Source organism: Chiloscyllium plagiosum, unplaced genomic scaffold (assembly GCF_037043375.1).
Source record: "Chiloscyllium plagiosum isolate Xiang-an unplaced genomic scaffold, Cpla_swu_hap1 HiC_scaffold_18, whole genome shotgun sequence".
Lineage (NCBI taxonomy): Eukaryota > Metazoa > Chordata > Chondrichthyes > Orectolobiformes > Hemiscylliidae > Chiloscyllium > Chiloscyllium plagiosum.
Window position 1 is genome coordinate 15,566,507 of NW_028270156.1, and position 23,126 is coordinate 15,589,632.

Below are 23,126 nucleotides of genomic sequence, written 5' to 3' on the forward strand. Positions count from 1 at the left end.
TCCACAAAAGACAGCAGCAGCAGTCTTGTTGTTGGTGTCTAGTCCGGCTGACCCGGAGAGGGCCTGCAGGGTATGGGGGTGGTGTTGGATGGGGCAGGGAGCGGTGTGGGATGGGGTTCGGGGCAGGTGGGGTGTTGAGGTGGACAGATGGGGGAGCAGGAGCTCTTGCATGCGCAGTGCTGCTGCCTAGTCTGAACAGGGAGCAGACTTTACAGAAAACTGAGCCCCAGAGGAAAGGCATTGAATTGCTTGAACGAATAATAATTTATCTGAACAAAATAGTGCCAATCAAGGTTCCTCTGGAGATAGGTTACAAGAGTGGGCATAAACTTGACAGATGAGAGCAGAATATGGGAAAATGCAAGCTTGTTCTCTTTGGCAGGTAGAATATAAAAGCAACACGTTTTCCCCCCAAAGAGACATAGGAAAACTCAGAAGTATCTCAGAGTCCTGCTATATGAATCTCAAATTAACGTACAGACGCAGCAAGTGATTAGGAAGGCAAATGGAATTCTGCTTTTTATTGTAAAAGGGAATGTATATCAAAGTTTTGCTTGATCTGTATGTGGCACTGAAGGGAATTTAGGAGAGGTACTATGGACAATTTTGGTCTCCTTATTTAAGGAAGAATATAAATGGAAATATGTAGCCTTTACATTTGAGTTTAGAAAACAGAAACAATCTTACTAAAACAAGATCCCAAGCAGCCTTTACTGGGATGAAATGATGCTTGCTGTTTTGGGGGAAGACAGGGATAAGATGAGGTGAGGTAATTACTCTTGGACTAAACGAGTCAGAGGTTTGAGGATCAGCGGGAATGTGGAGTTGGAGGCACAATCAGCTAGCCATGACCTTACTGAATGATGGAGCAGACTAGAGGTTCTGAATGGCCTACTCCTGCTTATAAACTCATGATTACACACTGATCTACAGAGCTGATTTTATTTAGAAAAGCAGAAAAACTAATTGTTAAAGTACACAGTATGATTTCCTAAAAAGGTTAATTTAAATTAAAAGATTAACAGAGTGCAAACTCTCACCTTTAAGGCTCTTTCATCCTTTACTCTTTGTTCTTTTGCATTGGGAATAACTATAAAGATTGGTCCCGACTTATCATCATCATCCTTAAGATTTGGTTTACTTGGCACCTTCTTACTAATTCCAGGCTGGAAAAGTAAAGATCCATTCATAATAAAACCATAACATTGACTGATTACACGCAAACAGTTTGACCAAAAACGTGAAGGACGGAAATAAGACTGGTGCTTAGATTTTTAAGTGGGACAAAAAAGTGGTGTTCCCTAACAGTGGTTAAAAGGAAAAAATTGAATATTCAAGTACCACATCAGGGAACCAGTGCACAGTAATACAAGTTGAAAGTACAAAATTTGTCACAACATACCAATTTATCATATAGATAACGGACAAGTTTGTCCTTATCCAAGACAGAATAATGAAGCCAGATTCACAATCATCAAATGTTGGGAACATGGTGCAGAGTTCGAGATGTAAGGGCATGATTACTGAGTCTTCATTTACTGAAATTCAACTTCCAACTACAGCTTTGGAGGAAAACGTTTCCGCTCCCCTATCACTCCACTCACCAGCAGCAGGTAGGATTTGGAAGTGGATTCAGGCTCAGTAATTCAAATCATGTGAACATATACAAGGATCACTGCCACATTACATGGAAAAAGCTGAAGTTTGATCTTGAAACCAAGTGGGATGAAGAACTGGAAAATGTAACAGCAGGAAAATTTAACTATTTAAAACCTCAGACTTCAGTTGTAACAGAATAATAGTGGAAATTAGATAAGTTACAGGAAAGAAACAGATACCAGTTCACTGGATGTCAGCTTTAAGGTAGAGGAAAGGAGCTGCTGAAGCAGCACAAAGACAATCATATAATGCAAGAATAGAAATAAGCCATTCAGCCCATCAAGTCTGCTCCACCATTCAATGAGATCATTGCTGATCTGATAATTCTCAAATCCAATTCCTACCTTTTCCTCAACCGTGATTCTAAATCTATCCACGTCAGTCTTGAATATACTTAGCAACCGAGCCTTGACAACCACCTGCAGTAAAGAACTCCACAGATTCACTATGCTCAGAAGAAATTCCTCCTCACTGTCTGAGCTGTGTGACTCCTTATTCTGAAACTATGCCCTTTGCTCCTAGATTCTCCCACAAGAGAAATGATCTTTCCCCAGTTGTTTAATACCTGAAAAATGCTATATAATTTCAACAAGGTTACCTCTCATTATCGTATTCCTATGAGTCCAGGTCCCAATCCACTTAACGTCTCCTTCTAAGACAATCCCTTCATACCTGGTATTCACCAAGTGAAACTTCTCCGCACTGTTTTAATGCTGGTGTATCTATATTTCGATAAGGACCCCAAAACTGTTCAGTTATCGGATTGTGCCTTGCACAGATTTAGCAAAACCTCTCTAATTTGGTACTCAAAACATTTTCTCTAATACCTGAAAAGAGATGCTAGCTTTGTGCATTCATGGACAAGCACTTTCAAATACCTACGCCCCCTGGCTTCCAGGTGTTTTCCTCCAATTTAAATAACATTCAACTACTCTATGCTTCCTGCAAAAGTGCAAAACGCACCTTTTCCCACATTATATTCCACCTACCAAGCATTTACCATTTGTTTAACCTGTCTATGGATAAAATTGCCATTGTCCAGGAGGACCTCAGGGCTTGTTTCTCTTTAGAGATGCAACGGGCTGAGAATTTAACCTGAGGGTTACTATGATCGAGAAAGAAGGATCTTCCTGGTAACCTCAGCTGGTGCAGGAATTGAGCTATTGGTGTCATTAGATCACAAGCCAGCTATCCAGCCTAACTGAGCTAACCTGTCTACATCCCTCTAAAGATCGCAAATCATCCTCACCACTTGTCTATTTTTGTGCAAAGCTGATTGTATCCAAAGTTGGTTCCATCCAAGACATTAACATATTATAACTGTGGCACACTAGTTACTGGCTTCCACCATGACAAAATCCCCAATACCAATTCAGTCTTTATTAATCAGATAATCCTCTACCCATGCTAATATAGTGGTGTCATCTTATTAAGTAGCCTAACGCATCAACCTCTGAAAATCCAAGTATATTACCTTTACTGCTTACCTTTTATCTGCCCTGTTTGCTATCTCCTAAGTTTGTCAGGCAGGATTTCCTTTGTGACTTCCCCCATGCTGACTTGGTTTAATCACATTATGTTTTTTCAACTGTTCTGTAACATCCTTTAGTTTTCCCCAAAACAGGCATTAATTATCTGTATTTTGTCTCCTTCCCTTTTTAAGTAAAAAGATACAACATTAGCAGTTTTCCAATCTTCTGGGACTTCTTCAGAATCAAAGGATTCCTACAAGATTACCAATGCATTCTCTATATGGCTATCTCTCAAATATCCTGGGATGCATCCTCTCAGGTCAAGGGAGAATTAAATCGGTCTTTAGCTCATTAGTTTTCCTCTCATGACAGTTATAATATTTATTTCTTCTCCTTTCTTTTACCCTTGAATATTTAGCAATCTTAGAATGCTATTAGCATCATTTACAGAGAAAACTGATGGAAAGCTTTTATTCAACTCCTCTGCCATTTCTAGCTCCTCAGCCCCATTCTCTAAGGGGCCTATATTCACTTGGGCTTTTTTCTTTTGTTGTTTTAAATTTAAAGCAACTCTTGCTGACCATTGATGTTACTTGACATTTAAGCTTCAAAGTCTAGATTAGAGTGGTGCTGGAAAAGCACAGCAGGTCAGGCAGCATCCGAGGAGTAAGAAAATCAACCTTCTTGAAGGGCTTTTGCCCAAAATGTCGATTTTCCTGCTCCTTGGATGCTGCCTGACCAGCTGTGCTTTTCCAGCACCACTAATCTAGACTCTGGTTTCCAGTATCTGCAGTCCTCACTTTTGCCTACTTAAGCTTCAAAGTTCTACCCCTACCGCTATTTTATTTACTCCTCTGCTTTGTTTTTAAAACTTGCCGAATTCTCTTTCTTACTACTATCATCTTTGCCACACAATGGAAAAAAAGACACAGAATTTGATGTTATCCTTAAATTTCCCTGGTTAACCATGGTTGACTCATCCATTCCTCGAATCCTGCTTCCTAACTGAAATGTCAAATCCATGAACTATTTTCTTAAACATCTGCCATCACTCCTTAACCATCCTTGCCATTAAGCTTTCTCAGTCCTACCAGCCAGCTCTGCTCTTATTCATTTGTAAATACCTTTACATACCATCATATTCAAAACAGCCTGAAACCTAGTTAGATCCACAACATTGTTCTGAGAAACTCTCTCAAATACCCTGAATTATTCCTCATGGCTTTCTCTGCTAATCTAATTAAGATTAAAGTCACATGATGATTAAAACACTGCCTTTGTTTCACAGCCTCTTAATCTTCCAATTTATTATGTCTCTTATAGCTATTGTTAGAAAGTCTACGAGTATCATCTTCCCTTTTTATTCCAATTCAAGATAATTTCTCACTACTGTCTCATCATACAAACAATGCTACTGCAACACCTTTTCCTTCCTGTCTATCCTTTCGATAGTCACGTATACAGCTCAACAGAAACAAAGAAAGAGTAGGAAAACATGGTTATTTTAGATTTATTCAAAATTGAATAAAGTTGCAGATGCCATTTTAGTTTGATTACTTCAGAGATTTGTTTTAACAGGCAGTGAATTACCTAGAATCATCCAGGAACAGAAGAATGGAAGATCCTAGCGCTGGATATGTAACTATAAGGAACCTTTCTCCCATCACCCAAAATGAATTTGTAGTGTCCATGCTGTAGTCACTTCCTTACTCATTTCCATTTTCAAATCACATTGTTAATGCTTTTAATTAAACTTTAACAGCCTTGCATGGAATTAAAATCAAGTGCCTTGGTCAAAAAATCCAGTCAAACTACAATAAGATGCTTCCCATAGTGGAAGAAGCAACTCACCAACCCTCTGGAACAGGGAGAATGAGATGGGGCAGGGAGAAGGTAGCTCAAGAGAAGAGCAGTGACTAGAGGAAGAGGGGTCAAAGGAAAGTCAACTGGATACCATTGAATTAAAAACAAAATGAGTTTATAAACACGATACTTACCTTAACTTTGGCAGTAGGTCCACTTTTACTTTTTTTAGGATCATTTTTAAGTGGAACAGCATCTGTATCATCATTCATGGTGGCACTATGTGCACGCATGGAGACTGGTTAAGCAAAGTTGATAGACATGTATAAGTGGGTATCAATAATTTCACACTTGAATATAACAGCAAATGGAAAACAGTAGATAAACTGAAAAGTAGTTTTGTAAAACCAATGCTAATCTGTTCAGATATGGGAAGAATAAGGCAGCGATTCAAAAGACTAAACTTAAAATATTTCAAAAACAGCAAAGCACGCATTGATGAAAATACACAGGTGTATTAAGCATAAATGAGAAATAGTAAGGAAAGATCTGGAGAAGCAGAAACAAAATCTTTTAAATGATGAAAGCACACATCTACCAGAGAAGGTAATAAGTATGAAACATCAAGAAAACTTTAGATGGCATTGGATAAAAAGTTGAAAAACAGAATTCATTAAAATTTAAAGATCAAATTAATTTTTGCTGTGCTAAAATCTTCACTAAATTTGGGACTAAATACAGAGTGAAGTGTCATACCTGAACTTGATGGCCGGACTGCACTGGATTTTGAAGAGGTTTTAGATGGTGCTGCCGGTTTGGCTGGCACAACAGCTTGGGCCTTCTCAAGAGCTACTACCACTTGGTCTTTTGAGGTGGGCTTAGGTAGAAAGCAATAAAAAGAATCATGTTCAGTTATACTAATTCCACAAACTCAATATTATACCTGAAACATTCTAGTTGATTTAAGTTCGTTGAGTCGCTAACCAAGAACCAAACTTAGGTTACTTTTTGGACACCAAGTAAATTAAGGTATCATTTGTCAAATGTGGGATGTAGGAAAAATAGTGTTACTTCTGCAATTCTAATTACTTATACAAAGTAAATGAACTCACGCCAGTGTGTAATTGTTTTAGCCCAGAGCTGAGTCAACAAGAATGGAAACCATGTGGAGGAAATACATAATTGTTTTTGTATTAGCTAAAATTGTATGCAAGAATGAAACGTGACTGCAAAACAATGGTAGATATTACAGGCGAATAGATAAGATGCTGTGAGGGGACGAAGTTAAGCTAGATACGCCTGTACAAAAATAGTAGGTATAAACATCTGTTTCCCACTTTTACAGAAACACAGGAACAAACCCCAATTAAAAGAGTCATAAGGATCATTATGGTAGGGGAAAGTACAGATGGAGGGAGTAGATAATGGTGAAGAAAGAATATGCCTAACAATGACCTACAGTGGGATGAGGTCAAACGGCCTTGAGGCCAGAAATAAGCATTTTGTCACAGACAAGGCCGGATAAGGCAAGAGATAAACAGGAGTAATGGGTGCCGATCTTGGGGAAGTGGAAGATGTAAACAGGGGAGGAGCAATGAAAAAAAAAAGAAACCAAATTATATAAATATTGTGTATTAATTGAATTTGGGGTGTGTACGTCCCTTGCCTTGTAGACACTGGACATCACACCCTCTTGCAAGAGTAAAATAAAGGACACTACTGATTCAGATTGTGTCTCGGACTGCAATTATTGAAGTGTGTAAGCTTTGTTTCTCTCATCAAATAATGAAGTGATAAAAATCAGAAATAATGCAAGTCGTGGTGACAATAAGGGTATACTCAAAGTCCTGGGTGAGCTCAGATGTGCGTGGGAGCAAGAATCAGGGTCACTCAGGAACAGAAACAGATTCCCTACAGTGTGGAAACAGGCTCTTCAGCCCTACATGTCCATACTGACCTTCCAAACAGCAAACCACCCAGACCCATTCTCCGCCCCCCCCCCCCCTATATTTACCCCATGACTAATGCACCTAACCTACACATCCCTGGACACAATGGGCAGTTTAGCATGGCCAATTCACCTAACCTGCACATCTTTGGACTGTGGGAGGAAACACAGACACGGGGAGAAGGTGCAAACTCCACACAGAGAGCGGCCCAAGGTTGGATTTGAACCTGGGTCCCTGGTGCTGTGAGGCAGCAGTCCTAGCCACTGAGCCACAGTGCCACCCCGGTGGCCTTGAATACTTCAAGGATAGAGGTAGAAGAGTCAAATACCTAAAACCTTACCTTATTGATAACAGAAAACACATGACCACCCAATTCTGTGGGGGAAATTTGATTGTGTATAGATATCAACTTGCTTCCACTTTATGAAACAAAATCCAACATAAAAATAACCACAATTCAAATTTTAAATTGAAAAAGTACCTTTAACTTGCCAGCAGCCTTGACCATTTTTTCATAGCCAAGATGCATCATGAACATGGGCAACGCATCTTGTGCCTTTTTTCGGACATCTCCATTTCGATCTTCCAAGCAAGAATAGAGATGAGGCAAACAAAGAATGAGGTCAGAGGGCGCAGATCGTAACGTTGGTAGTTTATCTGCCAGCCAACCTAATAACTAAGCAGTAAACAACACATAAGCATTTCGTCTGATAAACATTTAACTGAAGATAATGAATCAGCTTAGACTTGCCTCCTGCCTGAGGTAAGGATTTTCCTTCTTCAATTCCTCTGAAAGGTCTTCACCATCGAGCCATTCTTTCATACCGGTTTTCTCAACCCAAGAATTCAAAGTTGTAAGAGCTGCTGCTCGAACATTACCCTAGGTGGAAAATATAACCTTTCAAGTTATGACAAATTTGCAAATTAGAATTAGCTATCACATTAGTCTTTCTAGGAAACAGCTGCTGATCCAATTACCCCAGTATTATTTTTGCATTTTATACTAACCCTCTTTAGACTAGATTAGATTACTTACAGGATGAAAACAGGCCCATAATAGGCCCAACAGGTCCACACTGACCCTCCGAAGAGTAACTCACCCAGATCCATGCCCCGACCCTACACTTACCCCTGACTAATGCACCTAACGCCATGGGACAATTTAGCATTGCCAATTCACCTGACGTGCACATCTTTGTATTGTGGGAAGAAAAAGGAGCAACCAGAGGAAACCCACGCAGACATGGGGAGAATATGCAAACTCCACACAAACACCTAAGGCGAGAATCAATCCAGATATCCTGGTGCTGTTTGGCAGCCATGCTAACCACTGAGCCGCCCAGAGTAGGCAACACGCTCAAGCAATAAGGTGGCCTGTAACATCAAAAGGAAATTAAATTCTGAGCATACTTAGTAAAAATTGAAATACATGAAAGTGATGAAGAGATGTAGGGGGATAGGATAGGAGGGTGGGATACTCTCCGAAGGGTCAGAGTGGACTCAAATGGGCCGAATGGCCTGCTTCCAGACTGGATATAAATACACTGCTCAAATCAAAAATCAGGATTAGGTCTGGAGGCAAAAGAGAGTCACCTTACTTCTTACAGATCAGTATTGATTCAACGAATTTAAATTCAACCCTAATAGTGAGAAAATTTAAATATTTCAGTTACAATGAAGTGGAAATTCTCAAAAACCATAAGATTGTATGGTTTTGTGTTTTAAGACTGTCCCTTTTTGTAGGGCTCTGGGTATCATTACCCAAATAGTTCCCTGCAATGCTGCCATACCTTTTCATTTTATAAACTTACATCTCCCCATTCCAGACGTCACATCACCACCAGTTCCCCAATCCATTTAGTTTAAAGCTGTCTCAGTTTTCAGTATTATATTCACCAGGACACTGGTTCCAGCATAGTTCAAGTGATGCCACACCACTACCTCAGTACTGGTGCCTTGCCCAAATATTGACATCTCTGGGCCATGTATTTAATGCCTTCATTTACTTATCCTATGCCAGTTTGCCATGGCTAGAGAGTGATTCCATGACTACCTGGCAAGTTCTGTTTTTAAAATTTAATTTCTGCTGAAATAGTTTGAAAGTTGAAATTTCTAGTCCCATGAAGGTTGATGGTATCAATTTCTTTAATCTAGCAGTTTAATTTCTTTCAACTAAAATAAGATAAATTATACTAAACATGTATAAATAACTTGGTAACTGAATTTATAAGTACTGGAGAGAGTACAATAAGATATATAATTTGTATTTCTGTTATTGTCATCAGTTCACAGGATGAGATAGAAAATACATTATGTCTACTCTAACTCTTGAGAGTCAGGAGAAGTACAGACCATCAATTCCAAGAGTCACCAAGAAATCAGAGAACAAAGAATGTGAAAATCTACAACTCACTGCAACGGATAGCTGCAGGTAAACAACTGAGTTGCTTTTCGGAAGAGGTTAGATACTCAACAAATAGAGAAAGAATACAAGAAACTAACATGCTCAGGTAGGTGCAAATCAACTTGCATTGACTAGCTGCATCAAATGGCATTTCACTGTAAATATGCAAATTATACACCATGCCTCTGAGACATGATCTCATCCCTCATCCTTTTTATGGTCTCTGGCATTGTTAAACACACACACACACTGCACATCAATCCCACCACCAGCTAACCTAAACAATATCTTGCCTACTGTTGAGGGACCCCGTTCAATTGTTTCTACTTTCATTACCAGATGATTTATGCTGTTATAGTTAAAAGTTGAATGCAGCAAAAGGAGCACAAGGTCAAATGGACTGGTTAAGCCAAAAAGCCTGTTTCTGTGCTGTATACCCTAATCACACAGAATCCCTACTATCTGGAAAGAGGCATTTGGCCCATTGAGTCTACACTGACCATCCAAAGAACATCCCATCCAAACTCAGGTCCCCTTCCTATCCCAGTAACCCTGCATTTACCATAGCTGATTCAACTAGCCAGCACATCCCTGGATAATGTGGACAATTTAGCATGCGCCAATCAACCCAACCTGCACGCCTATGAATTGTGGAAGGAAACCCAAGCACCATGCAGCCTCGAAGAGAATATGTAAAGTCCACACAGCCAGTCACCAAAGGCTGCCATTGAATTCCAGTCTCAGGCGCTGTAAGATAGCAGCACTGCAGCCTATTCGCCTACCCCTCTCCCTCCAAGTTTAATTCAAAATTCAATTGTAATTTCTTTAGAATGCTTCCGCCATTTTAAGTAGAACAGTCACAACTGCATTTAACTGAACATCTTACCTTACTATCACCAAGCACGGTGATAATTGGCATACCTAGCGTTTTCACATGTTGCCTAATATTAGGTCCCATAGCTGTTGCCATTTGCTGTAGGGTCACAAGTGTTTGCTGAACCTGGAGAAGAAAAAAAAAAGATTCAGATCTTCCATAGGAAAGATGCAGAGACTTTGGAGAGAGTGCAAAGAAGGTTTACCAGGATGCTGCCTGGACTGGAGGGCTTGCTTTACGAAGGAGAGGTTGACTAAGCTCGGACTTTTCTCTCTGGAGAGGAGGAGGAAAAGAGGTGACCTGATCGAGGTGCACAAGGTAATGAAGGGCATGGATAGAGTCGATGGCCAGAGACTTTTCCCCAGGGCAGGACTGACTGCCACAAGGGGTCATAGTTTTAAAAGGTGTTAGGAGGAAATATAGAGGAGACGTCAGAGGTAGGTTCTTTACGCAGAGAGTTGTGAATGCATGGAATGCATTGCCAGCAGTGGTGGAGGAGCAGAGTCATTAGGGACATTTAAGCGACTACTGGACATGCACATGGTCAGCAGTGAATTGAGGGGCAGGTAGGTTAGGTTATCATATTTTACATTAGGAATAATCCTTGGCACAACATTGTGGGCCGAAGGGCCTGTTCTGTGCTGTACTTTTCAATGTTCAAGCTGTAGATAAGATGGTCATTCATTCTGAATCAGCTGTAATAACAATAAAAACAAAAACCTGGAGATTTAAAATAGACAAGCTAATGATCACAAAATATCTAAACCTCAAACTTGCAATGCAGGTCAGTTTCATCCAGAGTGGAATATGCTGGCTTAAATCTAGCCACACTGTCAAAAATTCAATATTACATGTTAAGTTGTACATCACAGTAACATCACTGGAGAAATACAGAGGTTACAGGTAGTTCTCACAACCAGGAAAGCAATGGTACATGAATTGTTAACACTTACTTTTCCCCTGGATATCACAAGGGCTGCATAGCATTCTTGGAAGAAATTTCAAAGTTTTAATTTTAAAAAAAAACTGCCGATAATTGAAATGAAGGAAGGAAAGGGTTCTGATTATTTGATGGAAAAAAATACCCAATTGATTGGAAAGTCATATCTCAACGGGGAAATTTAATGCAAAAATCAGTTATCCAATCATTATTTCAAGCAGGTATGACGTCCATTCTCAAAATGGTATCACATTCAATATCCAAGCTGCCAATAACTGATCATTTTTACAAGTTTCCAATTCAGCGTTTGCAACTTGTAACGGAATTAATGTGTAGCAAGAGTGAGGAATTAATTTGTTGCTGTAATTTGTAACATAACTGTTAATTAAGCTTCCCCATACCCTCTAATTAGAGTTTCGCAGCTGCATTATGAAGTCAAGACATGGCACATAGAAAGACTGTAGAGGAATAGATTTCTCAATATTTAAGCAAGACCCCAAATAGGTGACCAACTCTCAGCTCCAGAGATACCAAAAGTTTAAAAACTCAAACCACAACGAACAGTAAGCAATCAAATACATCCATCTTAGACAATGGACTTACCAGAATTTTATTTGAGTCATTTAGCCGGCCTTTCAGTACTCCAGGAAGTTCACCAATATTTGGCTGAATAAGTTTTGCCTCATTCAATATTGTATTTAATTCATCCAAACCTTCCTTCCTGATCTTCCAGTTTTTATCACCCAGCTTTTCTAAAAGCTCTGAAGTAATCTTGTCACTATAAATTGAAAAATAGTTCAATTTTAATGTCTCAAACTCTTCTTTCATTACCTGTACCTATAAAGAAAATTGATGGTTCACCCCAAGCATTTAACACAAGCAGGTTCATAAAATATAAAACAGACACTTGACTTAAGACCATACGGCCCAGATTCCACTCCACCATTCAATCATGGCTGATGGGCATTTCAACTCCACTTACCCGCATTCTCCCTATAGCCCTTAATTCCTTGTGACATCAAGAATTTATCAATCTCTGCCTTGAAGACATTTAGCGTCCCGGCCTCCACTGCACTCTGCGACAATGAATTCCACAGGCCCACCACTCTCTGGCTGAAGAAATGTCTCCGCATTTCTGTTCTGAATTTACCCCCTCTAATTCTAAGGCTGTGTCCACGGGTCCTACTCTCTTCGCCTAACGGAAACAATTTCCTAGTGTCCACCCTTTCCAAGCCATGTATTATCTTGTAAGTTTCTATTAGATCTCCCCTTAATCTTCTAAACTCCAATGAATACAATCCCAGGATCCTCAGCCGTTCCTCGTATGTTCGACCTACCATTCCAGGGATCATCCGTGTGAATCTCCGCTGGACACGCTCCAGTACCAGTATGTCCTTCCTGAGGTGTGGGGACCAAACCTGGACACAGTACTCCAAATGGGGCCTAACCAGAGCTTTATAAAGTCTCAGTAGCACAACGGTGCTTTTATATTCCAACTCTCTCGAGATAAATGACAACATTGCATTCGCTTTCTTAATCACGGACTCAACCTGCATGTTTACCTTTAGAGAATCCTCGACTAGCACTCCTAGATCCCTTTGTACTTTGGCTTTATGAATTTTCTCACCGTTTAGAAAGTAGTCCATGCTTGTATTCTTTTTTCCAAAGTGCAAGACCTTGCATTTGCTCACATTGAATTCCATCAGCCATTTCCTGGACCACTCTCCCAAACTGTCTAGATCCTTCTGCAGCCTCCCCACTTCCTCAGTACTACCTGCCTGTCCACCTAACTTCGTATCATCGACAAAGTTGGCTAGAATGCCCCCAGTCCCTTCATCCAGATCATTAATATATAACGTGAACAGCTGCAGCCCCAACACTGAACCCTGCGGGACACCGCTTGTCACCGGCTGCCATTCCAAAAAAGAACCTTTTATCCCAACTCTCTGCCTTCTGTCAGACAGCCAATCCTCAATCCATACCAGTAGCTCACCTTGAACACCATGGGCCCTCACTTTGCTCAGCACCTTATCAAAGGCCTTTTGGGAGTCTAAATAGACCACATCCACTGGGTTTCCCTGGTCTAACCTACTTGTCACCTCTTCAAAAGAATTCCAACAGGTTTGTCAGGCACGACCTCCCCTTACTAAATCCATGTTGACTTGTTCTAATCTGACCCTGCTCTTCCAAGAATTTAGAAACCTCATCCTTAATGATGGATTCTAGAATTTTACCAACAACCGAGGTTAGGCTAATTGGCCTATAATTTTCCATCTTTTGTCTTGATCCTTTCTTGAACAAGGGGGTTACAACAGAGATCTTCCAATCATCTGGGACTTTCCCTGACTCCAGTGACTTTTGAAAGATCTCAACCAACGCCTCCGCTATTTCCTCAGCCACCTCCCTCGGCACTCTAGGATGTAGCCCATCGGGGCCAGGAGATTTATCAAATTTAAGACCTTTTAGCTTTTCTAGCACTTTCTCTTTTGTAATGGCAACCACATTCAACTCAGCCCCTGACTACCTTTAATTGTTGGGATATTACTCATGTCTTCCACTGTGAAGACTGATGCAAAGTACTCAAGTTCTCCAGCTATTTCCTTTTCTCCCATCACTAGGCTTCCAGCATCAGTTTGAAGTGGCCCAATGTCTACTTTTGCCTGTCGTTTGTTTCTTATGTATTGAAAGAAACTTTTACTATCATTTCTAATATTGCTGGCTAGCCTACCTTCATATTTGATCCTCTCCTTCCTTATTTCTTTGTTATCCTCTATTTGTTTTTGTAGCCTTCCCAATCTTCTGATTTCCAAGTCCTCTTGGCCACTTTATAGGATCTCTCTTTTTCTTTAATACATTTCCTGACTTCCTTTGTCAGCCTTGGCTGTCTAATCCCTCCCCAGATAATCATTCTTTTCTTGTGGATGAACCTCTGTACAGTGTCCTCAATTATACCCACATTTTTGCTCTACTGTCTTCCCCGCTCGGCTCTGCTTCCAGTCTATTTTCGTCAGCTCCTCTCTCATGCCCTCATAATTACCTTTATTTAACTGTAACACCATTACATCCGATTTTGCCTTCTCTCTTTCAAACTGCAGACTGAACTCTACCATATTATGATCGCTGCTTCCTAAGTGTTCCCTTACTTTAACATTTTTTTATAAAGTCTGGTTCCAATTCCTTAAGTTGTATTTAGTTTTAGCTACATTTTATAAATTCTTGGAGGCAAGCAGCTCCAAAAAAAAGCCATGACTTGTTGCTCATTCCCAACTGTCTCTGTACATGGTTGTTGATAGTGAGCAAAGCTCTTCAAGTTCTGCAGTCCATGTGGTGTAAGTACACCCATAGCAATACTACGAAAGGATCTCCAGGAATGTCACCAGCTATTTCATCATGGCATGTTGGAAAACTTGTAGGTGATGACACTATCATGTGTCTGCTGTCCTTGTCCTTCTACAGGTCTCAGATTTGGAAGACATTTCAATAGGAACCTTGATGAGTTGCTTTAGCACATTTCACATTTGGTACACAACACTGCCACTGAAGCAGGGAGTTGCTTAAGTGGTGCACACAGTGCCAAACAGGCAGCTTTTCCTGGATGGCGTTGATCTTTGTGTAAACAAGAGCATAAGATCCAAGAGCAGAAACAGACCATCCAACACACCGTCCACTCCAACATGAAATCAGATCATCTTCAACTCCACTCGCTTGCCTTTTCCCCCAGAATCTTCGATTCCCTTATTGATTAAAAATCTGTCCATGTCAGCCTTGAATATACTTGGTAACACACTCTTCACAGTAGTCTGTAGTAAAGAATTCAATAGATGGACTACGCTTAGAAGAAACTCCCCCCTCATCTGTGTTTTAAATGTGCAACTCCTTATTCGGAGGTTATGCCCTTTGGACCTCGGCTCTTCCACAACAGGAATCAACATTTCCATGTTGATACCATCAAGTCACTGAAGCATCTCTTATTTCTCCAAATTCAAAACAGTACAGATCCAATCCACTTAACCACACCTAAGACAGTCCCTCCATATTTGCCCTTTCATAAAGCCATGCTGGCTTGGCTTAATCATATAATGCATTTTTAAATGCTCTGCTGTTACATCCTTTACAACAGACTAACATTTTTCCCAATAACAGTCAGTCATTAAGCTGATTAGCCTAAGTTACTTGTTTTTGTTGTCTTCCAAAAGAACAAAAAATTTACAGCCCAGGAACATGCCCTTCGGCCCTCCAAGGCTGAGCCGATCCAAATCTACTGTCTAAACCTGTCACCCAATCCCCAAGCACCTGTATCACTTTTAAATAACTTGGTCACATTTGCAGTTTTGCAAAATTCTTGGATTTCCAGAATCCAAGAATTCCTGGAAGATTACTACAAGTGTAGCCACTATCTATATAATCACTTGCTTTAACATCCTACAATGCATCCTATCAGGACCTGGGGATGTACTGGTTTTTCGACCCATAAGCTTCCCTAGCACTTTTTTTCCTCCAGTGATAGTTACATTTATTTCTCTCCTTTTGCCTCTTGAACAGTTAGCAATTTTGAAATGCTAGTGTCTTCTCCTGTGAAAAGTAATGCAAAGTAATTATTCAACTCTATCATTTTCTGGTTCCCCATTATTTTCCTAGGCCTCTGTGAAAATGAGACTATGACATCTTTGCCCTCACTTTCTCCTAGGAAGAAAGTCTTGCTGTCCATCTTAAAATCACATGCAAGTTTACCCTCAAACTTTGTTTGGTTCTCTTTTGTTGATTTTTAAAACTGCCTTACAGTTTTTCCACATTAAATCTATGTTGTTGGAGTTGGACCCTACAACCACATGGCATCAACATAAACTTCAATAGTTTCGAAGTCTCCTCTCGCCTCACCTCATCCCAGATCCAACCCTCCAATTCGGCATTCTCCTCTTGACCTGTCCATCTTCCTTCCCACTCCACTGAGTTACACTCCACCTGCATCCACCTACTGCCTTCCCACCTACCCCACCCAGTCCCACACCCTATTTATCTGTCATCCCCCTTTCCCTTCAACATTCCTGACAAAGGGAGTATACCAGAAGATCGACTCTCCTGCTCCTCAGATGCTGCCTGACCTGCTCTGCTTTTCCAGCACCACCCTCTTTGACTCTCCCTCAACATCTTCCAAATTTCACTATTGGCAGATTAAGCAGCCAACTCAAATGGTAGTGCTATTGAGTTAATGGCAGTGATGAGCATTGAAATTTCCTAGGTCAGAGTGCACTCTTTGCCCTTGCTACCCTCAGCTCTCCTTCCAAGTGACAGTTAAAAGGGAAGAATAAGGAGCCATCAGCCGAGGCAGGGTTGAAGGCAGAAATCAGCAGGGGTTTTCGTGGCGATGTCAGAATTAATTCAGTGTGACATTACAAGACCTGTAGTCACAGCATCCTCTTAAGCTTGGTCAAGTGCTTTCCACTAGTTAGAAGGTTAATCACCAAGCCTTAAGAAACAATTAAGTTTCTTGATTTCACCTTTAGCATTTTAAACACAATGGGATATAGCAGAAAATATTCAGGATTAAAATGAACTAACCTTATGTCAGTCCTTGGCAAGAGATCTTGAACATTTCCATTTTCTTCCTCATCCTGTTCTTCAGGAGGTTCTTCATCAACAGCATCACGTTTAACCATTTTTCTGATGGGAGCAGGAGGTTTTTGTCCTTGCATCTGTCAGGGGAACGGATTTACTAGATCTACTTGGGACATCTGAACAGTCCAAACATCATTTTAAAAGCTCATATTCAGTTGGAATTTTCAATGCACTGCTAAAAGACACTGATATGCAGCAGCTGAGATAGTGCCAACCAAAAACAAACATCAAATCATAAGATGCTAAAACTGGCGTAATGCAATCAGGAGTACACAAATTGTACAAGCTAAAGAGTGAATTGAATAAGAGAGGACAGCAAACAAAGAGTATTAAGTATGAGAAGACTTTATAGTTTTGATAACAATTACCTTTTCAAACTCAGCATCAATTTGAGATAGCAAAGCTGGTTTCTCATCTTCAAAAAACATTCTCAAAGGTGCGTCCATGTACAAGTACATCACACCCAACAAAGTGATTGCTGACGTCCGTACAGCCTAAAGAAATAAATAGTGAAAGCAGTCAGGATTCAGGAGCAAGTGCTACAACATGCATAAAAATTATTACAGAAACAGCCTCACTTACAGGGTTTGTCGCAGCCAAAGCAGTTTTCACACTACTGATGAAAGCTTTCACATTTAGCCTGCAAAAAAGATAAATAATTGAAGCTAGCAAAAAAGATTAAGTATTCCAAAACATTTTGCAAACAAATTAGGGTCTTATGTGAATACTTGGTACAGTTACAGTTAAAGTATTCCTATGTATTTTACCAAAGTGTAATAGCTTCCAAATAATTGATCAGTGTACTCCTGACTATTCAAGAATCAAATCAAGCACTTAAAAATGGCCAAATTGCAGATCTACTCACAAGCAAATTAAAAGCTTAAGATACTTACCCAGCAAATCCAAACTCCTTGATAGCAGTCGCTAGCCAATTTAAAATTTCTGCTTGGTTTTTTGGGTTTTTTTGTGCAAAAGCCATGGCAACAACCTGCAAATAATTTTAAATACAAGTGTCAGGGGCTTTTTTCTTCCTCCATACTCTGGACACTTAGTCATGTAAAAACAGATCCAAATTAGACTTAAGGAAACTGTAAATTGCATTTTAGTATCAACCTAAATGTATTTTCCGCATAAATAAAATATTCAAGATTTTTTTTAAAAAATGGTGATCTTCTGCCATATTTAAAAGAGTCAGATGTACAGCATGGAAACAGACCCTTCGGTCCAACCTATCCATGCCAACCAGATATCCCAAACCAATCTAGTTCCACCTGCCAGCACCTGGCCCATATCCCTCCAAACTCTTCCTATTCATATACCCATCCAAATGCCTCTTAAATGTTGCAATTGTACCAGCCTCTGGCAGCTCATTCCATACACGTACACCCGCTGAGTGAAAAGGTTGCCCCTTAGGTCCCTTTTATATCTTTCCCCTCTCACCCTAAACCTATGCCCTCTAGTTCTGGACTCCACTCCAGGGAAACAACTTTGCTTATTTATCCTATCCATGCCCCTCAATTTTGTAAACCTCTATAAAATGCCACCCCTCAGCCTTCGACGCTCTAGGGAAAACAGCCCCAGCCTGTTCAGCCCCTCCCCGTAGCTCAAATCCTCCAACCCTAGCAACATCCTTGTAAATCTTTTCTGAACCCTTTCAAGTTTCACAACATCTTTCCGATAAGAAGGAGATCAGAATTGCACACAATATTCCAACAGTGGCCTAAACAATTTTCTGTACAGCCTCAACATGACATCCCAACTCCTGTACTCAATACTCTGACCAACAAAAGAAAGCATACCAAATGCCTTCTTCACTATCCTATTTTCCTGCGACTTCATTTTCAAGGAGCTATGAACCTGCACTCCAAGATCTCTTTGTTCAGCAACACTGTAGAAAATAAGGTGCTATCTATTAAGAATGCCAGACAAATTGCAGGAAAATAAACTCTGAATACCAGAGAAGATCCCCACTCTTCCCTAGTAACTAGAGAAGGCATAACAACTTGAAAAGGAGGTGAAGCAATGCTAATAAAAGATTGCAGAATCAAGAAAGAAAGAAATACAGACTAGACATGAGCAATGTGAATGATTCTATGGTCTGCACAATCATATTTAAATCATATTGCTAACCTTTATTAAACCCAAGCAAAAAGGCATTAAGATAGCTTGGATTACTCTTATTCTCATGACACACCTTTCCAAGTCTCCAGCTGACCAAAAAACACTCCAATACTAACTCATGCTTTCTAACATCAGTATTTTTGCTTTTATTTTACTGACACTACTCTTACACTAATACATGCTAAGTTTTGTTCTTCTCTCCAATGGAAGAGGATGGGGGGGGGGGGGGGGGGAAGCGATTTGCCTGTTTCGTGATGGTAGAGGGGTAACAGAAACAACCACCATTTCCTTCCAGCCTGGGACGATCAGGAGGGATGGCTTCTGAAAACAATCCACCTGAGCCCCACTTTCCATAAATCCCACCTTGCACGCAACAACAAAAAAGATGACACTTCTTCACTGGATCCTCTGAAGACTGGGCATTGGCAGATATCTATGATCCACACGTTGCCAGGTTCCAGTTTATTGGCAGCTTCTGGCAAGATAGGATTCTACTGTCAAGGCGTGCGATGGGTTAAGCAGTTCAGTTAGCTCTGAACCGGCTAATCTGCAATTCGGCAGCTCTGTTGTGGGGCAGAAAGTCCGTTGCCACTGAAAATACTCGCCACTCTACCTTGATTCTTTCAATATTAGTCTCAGTCCCAGTCTCACTCTGCAGATTCTGCATGATCCAAGTGTTTCCAACATATTGTTTTTATTTCACATTTTTTGCTTAACTTTAAATCTGACTAATGTCAATCCGTTGAGTAAATCTTATTCCTAACATTGCTGCATAACTTTAGTGTGTTTTAAACAACTTATTTTTATTCCTCTTATGTATCTAAGATCTGTAGCTAAGGCGGCATAAGAGTCTGTACTGGTGTACATGACACACACACACACCTGTTCAGCAGTCCATGGAAGAGAACATGCTTCAGCTATTGCAGTGAGTGCTTCTTTTGCTTTTATTCCACATTTTACATCTCCAGCTTTATCAACAAGCCCATCCAGCACAACTTCAGCTGACGTTCTGGAAAAGTTCCCTTTCTGAGCAATCAGTGCAACAATATGCAATTTCATTTGCATCACCTGAAGAGGAAAATTTATTTCAATTATCAAAATAAAAGAAATACACAATTAGTCTTGAATGTTAACAGTAACTAAATTAACACTTATGGAAAGGGATGGGAGAAAGGTGAAGTGAATTCAGATGAGAAGTATCATTAAGACCTCACCTACATCCACTGGCTCAAAGTATAGCTTGCCCCTTTGGTCTCTCATAGGTCCCACTCTTTCCCTGGTAACTCTTACTGTTTATATACTTCTTAAAGGCTTTGGAGGTTTCCTTGTTTTAATCTGCCAAAGATAGATTTTGTGGCCCTCTGTGCCCTCCTAATTTCCTTCAAGCAAATTCCTACACTCTATACTTTTGAAGGGCCTCCTTGTTTGTACTATACCTGACATGTGCTTTCCTTTTCTTTTTGAAACTCTTTATATTCCTTGACATCCAGAGTTCCCTGGATTTGCTATCGCTCCCTTCACTTAAAGGAACATAGTGAATTCCCACTTTCCAAATGTTGACCTACCTGCAAATATCTGCATACAGTCTAATTTGGCAAGATCCTGTCAAATAGCTCAAATTGGACTTCCCGCAATTTAGACAACCTCTGCACGACTATTCCTCTCCTTAACGACTTTGAAACTTCAACCACTTGACAAACTTCATTTCAGAGGATTAGGTCTAGCACTGCCTCATCCCCAAGAGTACCATCTCCATACTGGCACAAAAGCAGCAGGACATTCAAGTCTGTTCTGCCATATGAGGCGATGGTTAAGTTCTCATCTCAATTCCATCTGTTTGACTCATGTTCTTTTATACAGAATGCCCAGCCAAAAATCAATTACCTCCAATTTAAAATGAATTGCCTTTATATGGAGCAGAATTCCACACTTCTACCATTCCCCTCACCATCTTTTGTAAGGTTTGGTTTGCTTTTAAGAGTAGCAGAAACCTTTAATGCTGGATGGGTAAAATAAAGTCAACATACAGACCAGTAGCCATGATCCAAATAAAATCGGATTTGTTTGGTTGCTTTATTCAAGCAATTATAGGCCAAGGCACCAGGCCTATACTATTCTCCTCACCAGCTTTTGAACAGGGGAATTCTGCTCCTTTTCAAATAGTGCAGCGAAATGTTATTTTCACTGAAGGAATAGATCAAAGACCTAGTAGCAACAGGATGGTAAACTCAGTGAAATACTCTCCAGTGCTACATTCATGCAATCTGTTTTTAATATGAACACAAATGTATTTCTGAAATACACAATTATTTCCTCATTTAAAACTAACCTAAATTTTTTTGGAGAAGAAAATCTCAAAACTCATTCAACATACAGCATGTATTTTAAATAAATCTTACTTGGAAATTGGTTTCCTTCCAGCCTGGCTTTTTAGCCAGCATACGCACTAGTGCCTGACAAGGCAACTCTTTCTTGTCAGTGACTTCCACTCCCTGCAAAATGAAAAAAAAAGTATCAATTCCAAGTAATATTTTAACTGGATGCCTATTATATTTAACAAGACATCTCTTAAGACTTTGCTCAAGCTGTTACGTTTCCAACTTGAGATCAGCGAAATACAAAAGTTGCAACACAGATGTTTTCAAACACAAACTCCTTAAGCCAATGTAAAAATCTAGTAGTACAATGCAATGTAGTGGATATTCAAGGTACATGAAGGTGGGATATGGCAGGGAAGTGAAAATAATTCTCAATAGCATAATTCCAATTATGAACATTCAGACCATCATAGTTACAAATTTACACCTGTATTCAAAACTTAGTTCACCTATGCAAAATTGGTGAAGCAGTTAATTGAGACAATTCAGATAATGCAAAATGAAGTGTAAACTGATAAAAAGCAAAACTGATGACATCTATGCAGAATATTAGAAACAACCAAGGGAGTTGAAATGTCAAATCTGAGGTGGTCATCATCAAATTGTTATTGCCCTAAAATCAAACACTAGGCACCATGTCTTGTCTGGCCATACAAACAATTTGAGATACTGAAATATTGAAGCAGTTTGCAAAGATGCTAAGACTGTTTCCTAGAACATGCAGCTTATACAAAAAGATCACATGTTGGGTTTTGCACTTTGAAAAATTAATAACTAAGAGGTACAGAAAACTAAAATGCTTTAGGTAAAAACGTTCCAGAAAAGTTATGTCAAACCAAATAATTACCATAGTGACTAATAACCACCATGATGAAATAAGATAAAAAGGTTTTGGCCAATAAGCGACAAATTTACCACTCATATCAGCAAGGTTTTCAACAAACCCCAAGAACATAAACTAAACTTCCTAGCAGACCATGGAGCCAAGGTGTGTGGGTTTCTTTCCTCCCCATCCCTCAACTGCCCTTCTTTTTAAAAGTAGAAAACATTGCTGACAAGAGTCCTCAATTTGTCTTTGTTTAGTTGGGTGCCACAACCTAGGGGACTTTTCCACAAAGAACTTAAGGAAAGCACTTACAAAATATAAGCTGGCATACAGCAGCCCTGGCACTCCTGCATGAAAAACTAAGACTTGCAACACCGTAGACAATAGAGACAGCATATGCAGTTTGATTTTTCATTATTTCAAATGAGAAATCCTGGTTCAAGTTTGTAAGGAACATTATCCAAGCCTGTTATTCAGCACAATTACCTTCTGGAACTCCTCCATGCTGGCTAACCTTTCCTTCCAGTTACTACTGTCAAGTTGCTGTAGGCAGGAGGCTGGTAGTACAGCTGCAGCTCTTTCTTCACAAACCTCAATCTGTAAAAAACAAACAAACAAACTTTATAAGTGTCACAAACAGAACAGATATTGAGAGCATTTTTCAAGTTCTAGAAACAACAAAAAAAAGGCAATGGAATAACTGACATCAACACAAACTAGTAGCCTTATATAAGAGCATGACATTTTAAATTCTGCACTGGCAGAAGGTTTTTTCTTTTTTCATATTTGGGAATTATGGAAAAGCTAACAATTGCTGCTCACTTTCAACCATCGAAAGTGTCGATGAACCAGTTTTATGAACTACTTCAATTCAAGTACTGCAAGTACAGGACAAAGTGATACAAACTTTTCTGTAGCATTTGTCTCAACTTGGTGGCTTCCTCAGCCATTTCAGAGGACAGTTTAGACTCAAATACATTGCTGAAGAGTCATAGACAGGGTAGTCAGAACTAGGATGCCAATTCTTTTACTTAAGGAGAAAAAGGAATGAGTGAATTAGACTAGCTTTAATTGAAAAGGAAAT

The 23,126-nt window shown here is 39.8% G+C and overlaps 1 protein-coding gene across 2 annotated transcripts in view; it reads right to left on the reverse strand.

Annotated features, from left to right (window-relative positions):
* Nucleotides 1-23,126, reverse strand: part of ckap5 (cytoskeleton associated protein 5) — a 119,562-nt gene that overhangs the window by 45,678 nt on the left and 50,758 nt on the right. For both annotated transcript variants that reach the window (XM_087996318.1, XM_043705459.2), the window contains exons 15-28: nucleotides 22,529-22,639; nucleotides 21,238-21,330; nucleotides 19,721-19,906; nucleotides 17,611-17,705; nucleotides 17,300-17,357; nucleotides 17,086-17,211; nucleotides 16,661-16,794; nucleotides 11,705-11,879; nucleotides 10,174-10,287; nucleotides 7,635-7,763; nucleotides 7,365-7,559; nucleotides 5,691-5,811; nucleotides 5,129-5,232; nucleotides 1,041-1,166 (exon numbers count right to left, since the gene is read on the reverse strand). In XM_087996318.1, the coding sequence (XP_087852444.1) occupies nucleotides 1,041-1,166; nucleotides 5,129-5,232; nucleotides 5,691-5,811; nucleotides 7,365-7,559; nucleotides 7,635-7,763; nucleotides 10,174-10,287; nucleotides 11,705-11,879; nucleotides 16,661-16,794; nucleotides 17,086-17,211; nucleotides 17,300-17,357; nucleotides 17,611-17,705; nucleotides 19,721-19,906; nucleotides 21,238-21,330; nucleotides 22,529-22,639 (1,767 nt within the window). The remainder of the gene's footprint in view (nucleotides 1-1,040; nucleotides 1,167-5,128; nucleotides 5,233-5,690; nucleotides 5,812-7,364; nucleotides 7,560-7,634; nucleotides 7,764-10,173; nucleotides 10,288-11,704; nucleotides 11,880-16,660; nucleotides 16,795-17,085; nucleotides 17,212-17,299; nucleotides 17,358-17,610; nucleotides 17,706-19,720; nucleotides 19,907-21,237; nucleotides 21,331-22,528; nucleotides 22,640-23,126) is intronic.